This window comes from Hemitrygon akajei, chromosome 12, assembly GCF_048418815.1.
Source record: "Hemitrygon akajei chromosome 12, sHemAka1.3, whole genome shotgun sequence".
Lineage (NCBI taxonomy): Eukaryota > Metazoa > Chordata > Chondrichthyes > Myliobatiformes > Dasyatidae > Hemitrygon > Hemitrygon akajei.
This window is the reverse complement of record NC_133135.1, coordinates 86569237-86584982: the sequence shown is the minus strand read 5'-3', so window position 1 is coordinate 86584982 and position 15746 is coordinate 86569237. Positions and strand designations below refer to the sequence as shown.

Here is a 15746-nt window from a genome sequence, read left to right as displayed (position 1 = left end):
CTTACCTTTTAACTCTACTCCTCATCTTTTTTTCTCCAGTCCTATTGAAGGGTCTCAGTCCAAACCATCGACTCTACTCTTTCCCATAGATGCTGTCATCACAGTAAATGGAAGTGCATGTGGCTGATAGTGTTGAGGCAGCTCACCCTGCTTTTCTTGGGCACTGGTCTGAGTTTCATCCTTTTGAAGCAGGTGGGAAAGCTTGGCTACAGTGGTGAGAAATTAAAAATGTCCTTGAACACTCCTGCCTGTTGGTTGGCACAGGTTTTCTGTGCCCCACCTGTACGCCATCAGGGCCTTGATGCCTTGTGAGTACTCACCTTCATGGAAGGCCCTCTTGAAAGCAGTTCAGCAGGTTTTCAAATACAGAAAGTGAACTCAGAATTATGATGCCTTCTGGTAATATGAAATATTTAAGATTTATTGTCTTTTGTTACCGGCTCTACTCAGGATTTCAAAATGTTTATTTCTGAGATGTAATTAATCAGTGAGTGAACATAGGAGACTCACCCGCAAAACATCACAATGTTGTAGAACGAGGGGTTATCTGGAAGAGGCACAGTCTGCTGCAGACACAGTTGCTCACAACCTCCATTCATTCCATCTGAACAATCAATGCCAATGTGCCTGTCATAACAGCCAGAGCCATCCTTCATTGGGCTGAGTCCCAAAGGGCACTGCGGGAAAAAAGAATGGGCAAAATCATTACAGATTGAACAAAAGATAGCATGCTATCTGAGTATAACACTAAAATGATTGGAATGAAAGATCTGCCCATTACAGTCAAGTGACTACCAGCTTGAGTAGCACATTACTCTTTTGCGTATAAGAACAAATCACCCAATTATCCTTTACCCTCCTTGGTACTTTATTCAATAGATTTGCTTAGTTATTTTTATTGTTTGTTGTTTTTAAACTTTGTTACATCTGTTTATAAATTTTGAATAAGTATACTCAGTAAAAACTCCAGGTGGTAATCAAATGTAAAGGATATACAGCAGTAAATTTAGAATCTAACTGAAGGCTATGATTGCTGAAGTATTATTTATCTTGTATGAGTATATGCTTCCTACCAATTAACCAGAGGCTCTAGTGACATTGGAGTCACAGTTACAAAGTAAAACAAGGATGTAAACTTATGAAGTGTCTACATTTTAAGTTTGTAGCTTCAGATCTAAAGTTTATGGGACTATAAGACAGAGGAGCAGAATTTTGCCATTCTGCTCATTAAGTCTCCATTGTAAGTTTGAATGATTTTCCACCATACCTTCCAGGTTCTGGGTTCTTTAATCCACTCCTATATGTTGCTCAAAGTGTTAGCTTTCTCATTAATCATTGAAATTCATTATCAAGTGCACTTTTTATGCCTCACAGTCCATTGTTAACCTTTGGCTGGAACTTACAGCCAATGCAATAGAATGCAATAGTGTCATGTACACTTTTCTGACAACATCTGACCTTTTTGGCTTTGTGTCATTTTTTCCACCCCACTGACATGCATATCCTGCTCTGTATCAGCCAGCAGCCTTTATTATTCCAGACGGAGTTACACCTGCCTTTCCAGTTAAAAAAAGAATCAAGGTGCAAACCAGTCGCAATCAAACTGAATAATTGAAGGTGCTTAAGTAGCTGAATGATCTGCTCAGGTTCCCAGATGTCATGTCCACTTATAGGTGAAAGTTTAATCATAAAAGTGCATTCCTCTCCATCACCTTGCCAGGCTGCCACTCACATTGAGTGCTGCTGTGCTTCAGGAAACGATCACATAACCTTCAGTCCCAATGCAGATTCTCAGTCTGAAACATCAACAATCCCTGTGCCTCCTTAAATACTGCATGGCCCAATGAGTTCCTCCAGCAACTTGCAAATATTTCACCTTGATTTGAAATATATTTCAAATTTTATTCTTTAATTCTCCCTGTGGTTTCCACTAGCAAGAAATGTTTCAAAAGTTGGCCAGAACCAACAAAAATATTCCTGCGACATAGAACAGTACAGCACAGGAACAGGTCCTTTGGTCCACAATGCCATGCCCCACCAATTATACCAGAAATCAAATGGTCAACTAAACCAATCCCTTTTGCCTTACAAAGGTCCATATCCTTCCATTTTTCTCAAATTTGTGAGCCCATCTAAATGTCTTTTAAAAGTCCCTAATTATAAGCATTTACCCCTACCCCAGGTAGTGCATTACAGTCACCGAACATTCATTCTCCATGTAAAAAACCTTGCTGCTCATATCTGTGTCACTTATCCTGAAACATCAACTGTTCGTCCATTTGTTCGCAGATTCTGTCTGACCTGCTGAGTCCCTCCAGCATTTTGTGTGTGTTGCTCTTCAAATGTCCTTGAAATTATTCCCTCTCACCTGAAATGCATGCCACTCTGCTGTTAGACATTTCAGCCCTGGGAAAAATATACTATCTGTTAACTCTATCTATTCCCTCTGGTCAAGGGAAGTGCCTGGTGTGAAAAGTGCTAGTCTTTGGCTCGAGAGATTCTGGCAGTTTTGGCAGTTGGATAGTGCAATCAAGAATTGATTAGCAGTTGATTGTCAATCAAGATTTGACTAGCTCAGACTCAGCAGAAAACAGCTGATTGGGCAATCGAGGTCAGATGACCTTGCAGCCTGCAAAGCTCAAGCAAATAAAAAGAGGGAGAGCTCTAGCAGAGCAGCTTGTTGGGAAGTGTCTGGTGTGAAAAGTGTTAGTCTTTGGTAAGGAGACTGTGCCAGGCACAATTGCAGAGGGTGAAGATGTGACTGCTAAGCTGATTCAGTGTCCTATGTGCATGATGTGGGAGGTCAGGGACACTGATGGTGCCCCTGGCTGCTACAGCTGTGGAAAGTGTGTCCAGATTCAGCTTCTGCAGGAGCAAGTTGCAGCACTGAAGAAAGAACTGGATGACCTCTGGTTTATCTGTGAAAATGAGGGTTTTCTGGACAGGACCTATAGTGAGATTGTTACACTGAGGATAGTGGAAGAGAGAAAGGGGGTGATAATGAGTAAGGAAAGGATGCTTGAAGTACAGGAGACCCCAGGGGATGTACCTCTTGTAAACAGGTTCACCCTCTTGGAAGCTGTCAGGACAGAAGATACTACCAGTCTGAGAGGCGGACAGGTCTGTGAGCCGAAAATTGGTGCAGAAGCAGAGCCGAGGAGTCAGACATCAGGAAGAGCTGTGGTAGTAGGGACTCCATAGTAAGAGGTATGGAAAGGAGTTTCTGTGGCAACAGGTGAGATTTAAGGATGGTGTGTTGCCTCCCTGGTGCTAGGATCCAGGACATCATGGACCGATTGCAGGGAATCCTCAAGGGTGAAGGTGAACAGCCGGAAGTGGTAGTGCATGTCAGCACAAATGACATCGGAAGAACATTCTGCAGCGGGACTTCAGAGAACTCGGAAGAAGGCTGAAAAGCAGGACTTCCAGGGTGGTTATCTCTGGTTTGCTTCCAGTTCCTTGTGCTGGAGAGGGCAGGAACAGGGAGATAATGGATCTGAATGTGTGGCTGAGGAAATGGTACAGGAAGCAAGGATTTACATTCTTGCACCACTGGGATCTGTTTTGGAGTAGGGATGAATTGTACAAAAGGGATGGGTTGTACCTTAATAGGTGGGAGACCAGCATTCTGGCAGACAGGTTTGTCACTGCAACATGGATGTGTTTAATCTACGGTAAGTAGTGGGGGGTCGAGGGGATGAACTGGAAATATAAGGATGGTGTTAAAGGGAAAGTGAAAATAAAAGTTAAAAAGGACAACAGAATCAATGGAGTAGAAAGCTCAAGAAGAGATCATACAGTATGGCCAAGTGAAATAGGAATTGATATGAAAGGTGAGGGGAGTACCGAATTAAAAGTACTATATGTGAATGCATGAAGTTTAAGGAATAAAGTAGATGAGCTTGAGGTTCAGTTGGAAATTGGCAAGTACGATGTTGTGGGAATAACTGAGACATGGCTTCAAGCCGTCGGGGCCTGGGAAATGAATATTCAAGGCTATACATCTTAACGAGAGGACAGACTGACTGGCAGAGGGGGTGGGGTGGCTCTGTTGGTGAGGAATGATATTCAGTCCCTTGCGAGGGGGGACATAGAAACAGGGGATGTAGAGCCAGTATGGATAGAACTGAGAAATTCTAAGGGTAGAAAGACCCTAATGGGAGTTATCTACAGGCCCCCAAACAGCAGTCTGGATGTAGGGTGTAAGTTGAATGAAGAGTTAAAATTGGCATGTTGCAAAGGTAATGATACAGTTGTCATGGGGGATTTCAACATGCAGGTAGACTGGGAGAATCAGAATGGTACTGGACCCCAAGAAAGGGAGTTTGTGGAGTGCCTCTGAGATGGATCCTTAGAACAGCTTGTACTGGAGCCTACCAGGGAGAAGGCAATTCTAGATTTAGTGTTGTGCAATGAACCAGATTTGATCAGGGACCTCGAGGTAAAGGAACCATTAGGAGATAGTGACCATAATATGATATGTTTTAACCTATAATTTGAGAAGAAGGGAAAATTGGATGTGTCAGTACTACAGTTGAACAAAGGGAACTATGGAGCTATGAGGGAGGAGCTGGCCAAAGTTCAATGGAACAATACCCTAGCAGGGAAGACGGTGGAACAAAAATGGCAGGTATTTCTGGGAATAATGCAGAAGGTGCAGGATTGGTTCATTCCAAAGAGGAAGAAATATCCTAAGGGGAGTAAGGGGTGGCCGTGGCTAACGAGGGAAGTAAAGGGCAATATAAAAATAAAAGAGAAGTATAACATGGCAAAGATGAGCAGGAAACTGGAGGACCGGGAAGCTTTTAAAGAGCAACAGAAGATAACAAAAAAGGCAATACGCCAAGAAAAAATGAAGTACGAAGGTAAACTAGCCAAGAATATAAAGGAGGATAGTAAAAGCTTTATGTATGTGAATTGCAAAAAAATAGTTAAGACCAAAATTGGGCCATTGAAGACAGAAACGGGTGAATTTATTATGGGGAACAAGGAAATGGCAGATGAGTTGAACAGGTACTTTGGATCTGTCTTCACTAGGGAAGACACAAACAATCTCCCAGATGTAATAGTGGCCAAAGGAACTAGGGTAAGGAATGAACTGAAGGAAATTTGTATTAGGCAAGAAACGGTGTTGGATAGACTGAGTCTGAAGGCTGATAAGTCCCCGGGACCTGATGGTCTGCATCCCAGGGTACTTAAAGAGGTAGCTCTAGAAATCGTGGATGTATTGGTAATCATTTTCCAATGTTCTATAGATTCAGGAACAGTTCCAGCTGATTGGAGGGTGACTAATATTGTCCCACTTTTCGAGAAAGGAGGGAGAGAGAAAACAGGGAATTATAGACTGGTTAGCCTGACGTCAGTGGTGGGGAAGTTGCTGGAGTCAATTATAAAAGAGGAAATTATGACACATTTGGAAAGCAGAAGGATCAGTCCGAGTCAGCATGGATTTATGAAGGGAAAATCATGCTTGACTAATCTTCTGGAGTTTTTTGAGGATGTAACTATGGAAATTGGCAAGGGAGAGCCAGTGGATGTAGTGTACCTGGACTTCCAGAAAGCTTTTGATAAAGTCCCACATAGGAGATTAGTGGGCAAAATTAGGGCACATGGTATTGGGGGCAGAGTACTGACATGGATTGAAAATTGGCTGGCTGACAGGAAACAGAGTAGTGATTAACAGGTCCCTTTCAGAATGGCAGGCTGTGACCAGTGGGGTACCGCAAGGTTCGGTGCTGGGACCGCAGCTGTTTACAATATACATTAATGATTTAGATGAAGGGATTAAAAGTAACATTAGCAAATTTGCTGATGACACAAAGCTGGGTGGCAGTGTGAAATGTCAGGAGGATGTTATGAGAATGCAGGGTGACTTGGACAGGTTGGGTGAGTGGGCAAATGTATGGCAGATGCGGTTTAATGTGGATAAATGTGAGGTTATCCACTTTGGTGGCAAGAACAGGAAGGCAGATTGCTATCTAAATGGAGTCAAGTTAGGAAAAGGAAGTACAACGAGATCTAAGTGTTCTTGTACATCAGTCAATGAAAGCAAGCATGCAGGTACAGCAGGCAGTGAAGAAAGCTAATGGCATGCTGGCTTTTATAATAAGAGGAATTAAGTATAGGAGTAAAGAGGTCCTTCTGCAGCCGTACAGGGCCCTGGTGAGACCACACCTGGAGTATTGTGTGCAGTTTTGGTCTCCAAATTTGAGGAAGGACATTCTTGCTATTGAGGGAGTGCAGCGTAGGTTCATAAGGTTAATTCCCGGAATGGCAGGACTGTCATATGTTGAAAGATTGGAGCGACTGGGCTTCTATACACTGGAATTTAGAAGGATGAGAGGGGTTCTGATTGAAACATATAAGATTATTAAGGGATTGGACACATTGGAGGCAAGAAGCATGTTCCCGCTGATGGGTGAGTCCAGAACTAGAGGCCACAGTTTAAGAATAAGGGGTAGCCCATTTAGAACCGATGCAGAAAAACTTTTTCACCCAGAGAGTGGGGGATATGTGGAATGCTCTGCCCCAGAAGGCAGTGGAGGCCAAGTCTCGGGATGCATTCAAGAGAGTTAGATAGAGCTCTTGTAGATAGTGGGGTCAAGGGATATGGGGAGAGGGCAGGAACAGGGTACTGATTGTGTATGATCAGCCATGATCACAGTGAATGGTGGTGCTGGCTAGAAAGGCCAAATGGCCTACTCCTGCACCTACTGTCTATTGTCTATGCATCTCATGCCTCTATCAGATCTCCACTCAGTCTCTGCTGCTTTGAGCCAGCAACCCTAGTTTGTCCAGCCTCTGATGACAGTACATGCTGTCTAATCCAGGTAGCATCCCGCTAAATCTCTTCTGACACCTCTCCAATCTTCTCTGCACCCTCTCTACTATCCTTCCTATAGTAGAGTGACTAGAAATGCGCACAACACTCGAGATGTGACCTAACTAGAGTTTCATAAAGCTACAACATAACTTCAAGACATTCAAATTCAGTACCTCAACTAATAAAGGCAAGCATGCCATATACTTAACCATATGTATAGCCACTTCCAAAGAGTTATGAACTGGGACCCCAAGGTCCCTCTGCTCTTCAACACTGTTAAGGGTTTTGCCATTTACAATGTACTGTTTCCACTTTACATTTGACCTGTTGTCATGTTGCAACTCTACAAATCTCTGGTGAGACCGTGCTTGGAGTATTGTGTTCAATTCTTGTCACCTCATTATAGGAAGAATGTGGAAGCTATGGCGAGGGTGCAGAGGAGATTTACCAGGATGTTGTCTGGTTTGGAGAACAAGTCATATGAAGCAAGGTTAGCAGAGCTGGGACTTTTCTCTTTGGAGTGTAGAAGAATGAGAGGGGACTTGATAGAGGTCTACAAGATTGAGAGGCATAGATAGGGTGGATAGCCAGTACCTGTTTCCCAGGGCACCAATAGCAAACACTAGAGGGCATATGTATAAAATTAATGGAGGAAAGTTTAGGGGAAACATCAGGGGTAAGTGTTTTTTTTAATTAACACAAAGAGTTGTGAGCACCTGGAATGACTTGCCAGGGATGGTGGTAGAGGCTAAAATATTAGGGGTATTTAAGAACCTCTTGGACAGGCACATGGATGAAAGAAAAATGAAGGGTTATGGGGTAGTGTGGGTTTAGTACTTTTTTTTAAAGGATTATATGGGTTGGCACAACACAGGGCTGAAGGGCCTGTACTGGGCTGTAGTGTTCTATGTACCAAGGTGTAATACTTGGCAGATGTTCAGGTTAAACTCCATCTGCCATTTCTCCATCCATATCTACAACTGATCAAAATGCTACTCTATTCTTTAACAGTCATGTCCTATCCACAACACTTGTCAGTCTTTGTATCATCTACAAACTTACTAGCACACCCATTTATGATATTGTCCCCAATTATTAGTGCAACTCCAGCTCCCACATCTCTTTTACCTTCCTCTCTTTTCTAAAACATCTAAACCCTGGAACATTAAGCACCTATACTGTCCTGGTTAAGATTTTTGCTGCTAATGCTGTAGGGTATTTCACTTAGTAGCTTTCTGTAGAAGCAGTGTGTCTTGCTGATAGCATGCTTGAGTTTCAGGTAAAGATAAGGGGCTGTAATGTTCAATTTAGGAATGTTGTGTCAGCCGATCAGGATGGTGGAAGTGGGAGAAAGTTCCAGAGAAAGCCAGGCAGAGGGAGTTTTGTGGCAGACACTAGGGTGGGGGGTTCGGAGTCTTTTTGGTGGAAGCTGCGGAGAGGACAGGAAGGAAGAAGGCTGAGGATGCCATGGGAAGGAGCCTTGTGCAGATGAATAGCACCAAAGAGGAAGGGCCAATACTCTAGAGAGATGGATTCTGAGCGATGTTCGTAATGTGGTGTGTTCTTTCACGCAGACCTTGGATCTGGAGTGCAAGTAAAAGACAACGTCAAGATGAGCTCCAACGATGAACAGTTGACCAGTTTATTGTAACCGGCCCTTTTATTTTTTCCCCCTTTTCTTTTTCGTACTAACTGTTCAATAAAGCTGAAATGTGCAAATATACTTTCTTTATAACTGTATGCAGTGTATAATTTATTATTTCTTGCCGACCAACAGTTGTGTATGGACAGTATTTATGCAGCATTTGCTCACATTGAGGATTCTTTGATCGTAACACCATAATGTTCCTGTTGGGTTGAATCTCAAATCACACTGACCCTAGATGCCTATTGTTCATGAAAGGTGGCTTTCCCACTGGTGAGTCCTGTGGCTGTCAGCGATGCTGACACTGAGCCAAGCTTCCATGAGAGCCCAGTGAGAGGGATTTACACTCATTCCTGTTCATCTCTCAATGTATCTGTAATAGTCACAACATCATATTTCTGTGAACTGATACATGCTCTAATTCATCACTTTTACCCTTAATACTCCATACACTTCAAACTAACTGCCCCATCATATCTATTACTTGCTCCTACCTTTACTGGCCCCGACATCTGCTGTGATGGTATTTGGCTTGCTTACAGAGAGGTTATAAACTGTAATGAAGGCTTTAAACCTGTTTGGATATAACTCCCCAATCTTCAAAGACTACTTTCCTGTTTATACTCCATGGCGAAGTTAGCTGTAAATACCCACTATTCAAGCAGTGAGGGTCTCCCGCTCATTACCAAAGAGACTTCCAGTGAACAAAAGTAGCTAAAACACAGTTCATTTATTTAGTGATACATGTTTAAATCTACAAACACAATTAGAGCTGACAGAATATTTCTATTTGAAACATTTCCCAATTACAAACCATTTCTAAAACACATTTCCAAAACCTAAAATGTCAAACACAAAGGATAAAACATGAAGCACAAAGGCAAAGTATTCCCAAAACACAGGTTCAATACCTATAAAATAAAAAGACATACCAAAGATAATGACAATTAAGTTATCCTTTGCAGGAAACAAAGCTGGAGGAATGAGCTCTAGCTCTTCCAGATTCTTGATGTTCTTTACCCCATTCTTACCCCATTACTAATAAGCCTGAACAGCTCTCTATATTTGTATCCATTTCAGCTTCATGACTTCACAAAAATGCTTCTAGACCATTGTGTTAAAAGGATATCTTGGATATCTCAGATATCCTTTTAATACAAATGGACTATAAGCATTTTTGGAGATATAGATCTTAGATAGCTACCATTAATGGTGAAAAGTTAACTACTGAGCATATAAAACTCTTCCTACTATAAGCACATCAGTTACAGATATGCTAAATATTATCCATCTGTTCTACAAGCTTCCCTTGAACTAAGCAACTTAAGAGTCAGCTTCTTTGTTTGAAACAACCCAAATTAAACAAACCATTGTTTTATACTCTTGAGCAAATGTGAAAATGCAGTGATTCTTTACGGCAGAGCATCTTCAAAGTAAAGAGCATATTTACAAAGCTGTTCTATAGAGAGTGCTTCCCATTTACATTTCAAGAAATGAAACTGTCTTCCATTTGAGACTAGAAGTTAAACAAAGCAAGGTTTATTTACAACTGCTTGTGACCTTTCAAATAGCAGCTGCTATTTAGAAAGCGAGCTTAGCAAACATGAGATAGAATCGGATATCTATCATACTATCTTCCACTCCAACCCTCCATTTTCTGACCTGGTGTGCTTGGGTGTCACTCTGTATTTGGTCTCCAATGTAGAAAAAAGTCATTTTCTCCATTCCCAATTCTATTTGATCCCTATGTTGTACTGAGTCTTTCACCCTTTACCCACACTATCTAGATACGAATTAGCACAAAGCTCAACAAAATTGCTACAAAGCTGGATACAGAAATAATGTGTTCACGTATCTTGATGCAGCAGCATGAGTTTATAGATAATTGTTCCTTTATTCTTTCATGCATTCACTTGAATACTGTACCTCTTTAATTCATACACATTTGCATTCACCGGTGTGTGCGTTTACCTCAACTTTTTTGCAGATGCCATCATTCTGTGAGCATATTCTTTATATAGCAAGGGTCATTGCTCAATGAATTAAGTTGATGAAGCTTTCTTGCTAGTTTAATTTTACAGTTCTGAATAGATGGTTTTGCATTTCAGCCCGGATGGAAATTCAATTTGGGCCAAAGAAAAGTAGCAACCCATTCTGATACAATCATAGATTTTAAATCTGTTTTAATAATATTTGTCAGTACATTCCTTTGGGCCTGCAAAGTTCCAATGCAGAAGTTGGATTTGAAGGGGAACATTTCCTACTCCCCAATGCCATTAGGCTTTACAATTCTACCGCCAGGACTTAAGAACTTTTTAAAAGCTATTATTAATGGTTTTTGAGATAGTGATTTAGATGCATATCATATTTTTTACTGAGTTAAGTATTGTATGTAATTAGTTTTGCTACAACAAGTGTATGGGACATTGGAAAAAAGTTGAATTTCCCCATGGGGATGAATAAAGTATCTATCTATCTATCTATCTATCTATCTATCTAAGACTGATGTGGCAACCACAGATTCAGAGGTGGAGTAGGATATCGCCTATGGGAAGGGTTAGCAGTTTGTGGAGTCACATGACACAGAAGTTCTCAAAATCATCCTGTATGCTCTTTCTCCAATTGGAATGGTCTTGAGAATCAGTGCAATAATAGGGCATGGTAGATTTCCAAAAGGAGGTGTTGAGCTTGCAATTTTATCTTTTCCTCTCTCCACCTGGTAATGCCTTTGGTGGTACTTTGAGCAGAGAATCTGTTTTAGAAATCTGTTGTTGGCCATATAGATGAGGTGGCTTACCAAAACATGACTAATTGTGTCAAACTAGGGTCTCATACTGCTGGTAAGTGAATATGGATGTACCCGTTTAATCTTTCAGTGGATTTGCAGAATCTAATAATATTTCTCTAGGGTCTAGAAGTACCACAGCCTATGGGCACACTTTCAAGGCCTATTCATCCCATGTTCTTGACATTTATTGCTTACTTATTTCTTATTTTTTATTTCTTCTTTTGTACTTGCACAGTTTGTTGCCTTTTGCACACTGGTTGTCTGTCCTGTTGGATGTGGACTTTCATATATGTACTTTGATGATAAATTTACTCTCAACTTTGAGCAAGTGAAGTCAGGTGTTTTTCTTTTTATACTTTGTCTTTTATGATCTGTGGAATTTAATTGGCTCAGTATACCAGAGTAACTGTTTTGTTTAACCCAAGCCTTGGAATTTTTATTATCTATCTGAAAAAGCAGACATGCCCATGTTTTACAACTTAAACACTAAAGGAAACAGCTGAGAGGATGCGTCACTTTTTAAGATTATGTATTCAAGTACTTCTAGGATGGGGTTCCCAACCTTTTTGTTATGGAAAAATACCATTAAGCAAGAGGTCCATAGACCCCCAGAGTGGAAACATCTGCGCTAGGCCTATGTAGACCAACCTGCCCAAACAGCAGTTTATTCTACAATAAAATGAGGTCCTGAGGTCTGGTTACAGGTTGGAATCAGATTGAGTTGATCAGATGGCTTACATAAAATAATGCACAGGCCAAATATCTAATTGAACAATACACCAGAAGTATGAAGCTGAATAAATTCCAGTCGAAAGAAGTCCTGATAGTCACTCCCTGTCGTATCATCATGGCTTGCATCATGTAGTGACATTCAGTTTCAATTTGCTGTGGCAAAGACTTTTTTCAATCATAGGCAGTGGCATTATGACTCAAGCAAGTTGCTGAGAACAGGAATTATTTAAGTGTTGCATGGCTTAAAAATCAACAATGCAAAATTAATGTGCTTCTAAAAAACACTATTGTCCTCCTTGCTGCCGAGGCAACCTTACAGATTTATTATACCTATTGTATTGGAAAATATATCAAGGATTACTTAGTAAACTACAAATTGCATCACAGACAGGATCCCAGCTTCATCAAAACTGTCAGTGTTTCTGTGCTGTGAGGAAGAGTGTCCTTGAGTTCTCAGGCTGTATCATTCCTAAGGTTTCATCCCAGCCTCCAGCAGCCACTCTGAGCAGTTACACCTGTCAACTATTGTGATCTCCACAAAGTCACCTCAGTCTTTCATCCTTGTCGAATATTCTGCAATAAAAATCTTGAAAGGGCGAAGGACTGAGTTCTCTTGCCCAATAGGTTAATAACTGGGGCATCAACTTAATGCTCCTTACAGGAATTGGCATTAAGGAGGTTGGGTATAGGCTGAAAGGTCACTGCCTGAAAGAGAGCGGTGGAAAAACACATCTCATTTAAATACATACTTGAAGACAACTGGATGATCCATGCCCATCAAATAGACTTCCATTGTTCAAATGTTTTATAATAAATAAATATGAAGACTTATTTGAAGAATTAATCACCTGTAATTTTATTCCCAAGTTGTTAGCAGTAGTGCTGCAGAGAGTATTGCAGGATACCACACTCTAATAAAGTTAACTCTCTGATTTTCTTTTATTTCTTCTTACAATGTACAAGCTTTTAGAGTACAAAACCACCATGACTTAATCAGCATCTCATCTTTGATCCTGTATTTTGGACCAGTTGTGGTCTAGAAATCAATCTTTCTTGGCTGGCAGCCAAATTTCTAAAATTCATCAGGTAAAAGAGATATGCATTTTACGTTCAAGGTGAGTGTTCAGAATGTTACATTATATTTAAACAGTATCCACTACTAATTGAGACATACTGTATGCTACACTTGATTTTTACCCTGAAACCAAAGTGTGTACTTAGTTCAGACAAATGGAATATACGATACAAAAATTTTATTTTGAGTAGAAATGTGTAACTGGTAATCTCCACACACTTTCCTGTTGATGTATGATGACAATAAATCTGTGTGTTTAAGTTAGTGCAAGACTACTTTTCACAGGGAGATTGAAATGGACATATTACATATTCACAGAAATCATTAAGTTTGGGTTAAAATCCATGGCTGAAGCCGTATGTGTACACCAAACATTAACTCTACCTGCTCTTTTCAAACATATAGTAGGCACTATACAAGTGCTTATTCTTGTTCCATTCCTCACCCTAAGAAGGGCATAATTCCTTCTTGGACAAAGTAGAAAGCAGTCACACTAAAAATAATATAGTCATTTCTCAATTTAAAAAGGGGTGCATTCCTGGAAAACATTTTGTTAGGCAGCAGTTCACGATCAGTAGATTATAAAATACAGTGGTGCTAGAAAGTTTACAGTGGACTGAAATGCTTGAGCATATAGGCATTAAGAAAGAGGATGTGCTGGAATTTTTGAAAAGTTAGATTGGTTTCAGATGAGATATACCCCAGGTTACTATGGGAAGTGAGGGAGAAGATTGCTGAGCCTCTGGTGAAGATCTTTGTTTGTATCATCAATAGGAACAGGTGAATTCCTGTACCTGAGGATTGGAGGGTTGCAAATTTTGTTACCTTTTTCAAGAAAGTGAGTAGAGATAACCCAGGAAATTATAGACCAGTGAGACTTACTTCAGTAGTGGGTAAGTTGTTGGAGAAGATCCTGAGAGGCAGGATCTATGAGCATTTGGAGAAACATAATCTGATTAGGGATAGTCAGTATGGCTTTGCGAAAGGCAGGTCGTACTTATGAGTCTGAATGAATTCTCTGAAGATGTAACAAAATACATTGATGAAGGTAGAACAGTGTTTGTAGTGTATATGGATTTCATTAAGGCTTTTGTTAAGCAAGGCTCCCCATGCAAGGCTCATTCAGAAAGTAAGGAGGCATGGGATCCAAGGAGACCTTGCTTTGTGGATCCAGAATCGGCTTGCCCACAGAAGGCAAAGTGTGGTTGTAGATAGCTTGTATTCTGCATGGAGGTCGGTTACCAGTGAAGTTCCACAGGGATCTTTCTGGGTCCTTTCGTCTTTATGATTTTTATAAATGACCTGGATGAGGAAGTAGAAGGGTGGGTTAGTAAGTTTGATGATGACACAAAAGTTCAGGGTGTTGTGGAAGGTCTGGAGGGTTGTCAGAGGTTACAGTGGGACATCAATAAGATGCAGAACTAGTCTGAGAAGTGGCAGATGTTCAACCAGATAAGTATTAAGTGGTTCATTTTGGTAGGTCAAATTTGAAGACAGAATATAATATATATGGTAAGACTCTCGGCAGTGTGGAGGATCAGAGAGATTGTGGGGTCTGAGTCCATAGGATGCTCAAAGCTGCTGCACAAGTTGACAGTGTTGTGAAGAAGGTGTATGGTGTGATGGTCTTCATCAAACATACAATTGAGTTCAAGAGCCGTGAGGTAATTGTTACAGCTATATAAAAAAAATCTTAGTTAGACCCCACTTGGAGTACTGTGTTCAATTCTGGTCACCTTACAACAGGAAGGACACGGATACTATAGAGAGAGTGCAGAGGAGATTCACAAGGATGTTGCCTGGATTGGAGAGCATGCCTTATGAAAATAGGCAGAATGAACCTGGCCTTTTCTCCTTGGAGCAATGAAGGATGAGAGGTGACCTGACAGAGGTGTATAAGTTGATGAGAGGCATTGATCATATGGCTAGTCAGAGGCTTTTCCCAGGGCTGAAATGGCTAACACGAGGGGGCATAGTTTGATGTGACTGAAAGTAGGTACACGGGGGATGTAAGCATTAAGTTTTTCACATAGATAATGGTGGGTGCATGGAATGCACTGCCAGCCAATGGTGCTAGAGGTATATGGAGCTTAGAAAAAATAGAGGGCTATGTGTTAGGATAATTCTAGGCAGTTTCTAGAGTAGGTTACATAGTTGGCACAACATTCTGAGCAGAAGGGCCTGTAATGTGCTCTAGATTTTCTATGTTCTATGTTTGTAAATGCTGTAGAATTTTCTCTATTTCTGAATAACTTCACACAAGTCCTAAAACTATGTGAGAACAAAATTAAATAAATAACACCAAAATTTATACTTGTTCATTTAATTATTGAGAAAAGTGATCCAACATTTCACGTATTTGTTGGAAAAAGTATGTGAACCTCTGGGGTAATGCCTTCTATAAAAAGCTGTTTGGAGTCAGGTGTTCCAATCAATGAGGACAAATTGGAGGTGTGGGTTGCAGAGATGCCCTGCCCTATAAAAAGGGCACACAAAGTCAGGCTACTGACAGAGCCAGTTCTTCTCATAAAGGATTTGTTTACATGCACCATTGCGGATTAAAACAACTTTCATAGGACCTTAGAGGATGAATTGTAGAAATGCATGAAGCTGAAAAAGGCTACATAAACATTTCTAAAGATCTGAGTGTTCATCAGTCCACAGCTAGAGAAATTGTCTACAA

The 15746-nt window shown here is 40.8% G+C and overlaps 1 protein-coding gene across 1 annotated transcript in view; it reads right to left on the bottom strand.

The window, feature by feature from the left end:
- The window catches only part of astn1 (astrotactin 1), a 2716024-nt gene that overhangs the window by 932555 nt on the left and 1767723 nt on the right, over positions 1 to 15746 (bottom strand). The window contains exon 12 of the mRNA XM_073063618.1: positions 511 to 677. Coding sequence (XP_072919719.1) covers positions 511 to 677 — 167 coding nt within the window. The remainder of the gene's footprint in view (positions 1 to 510; positions 678 to 15746) is intronic.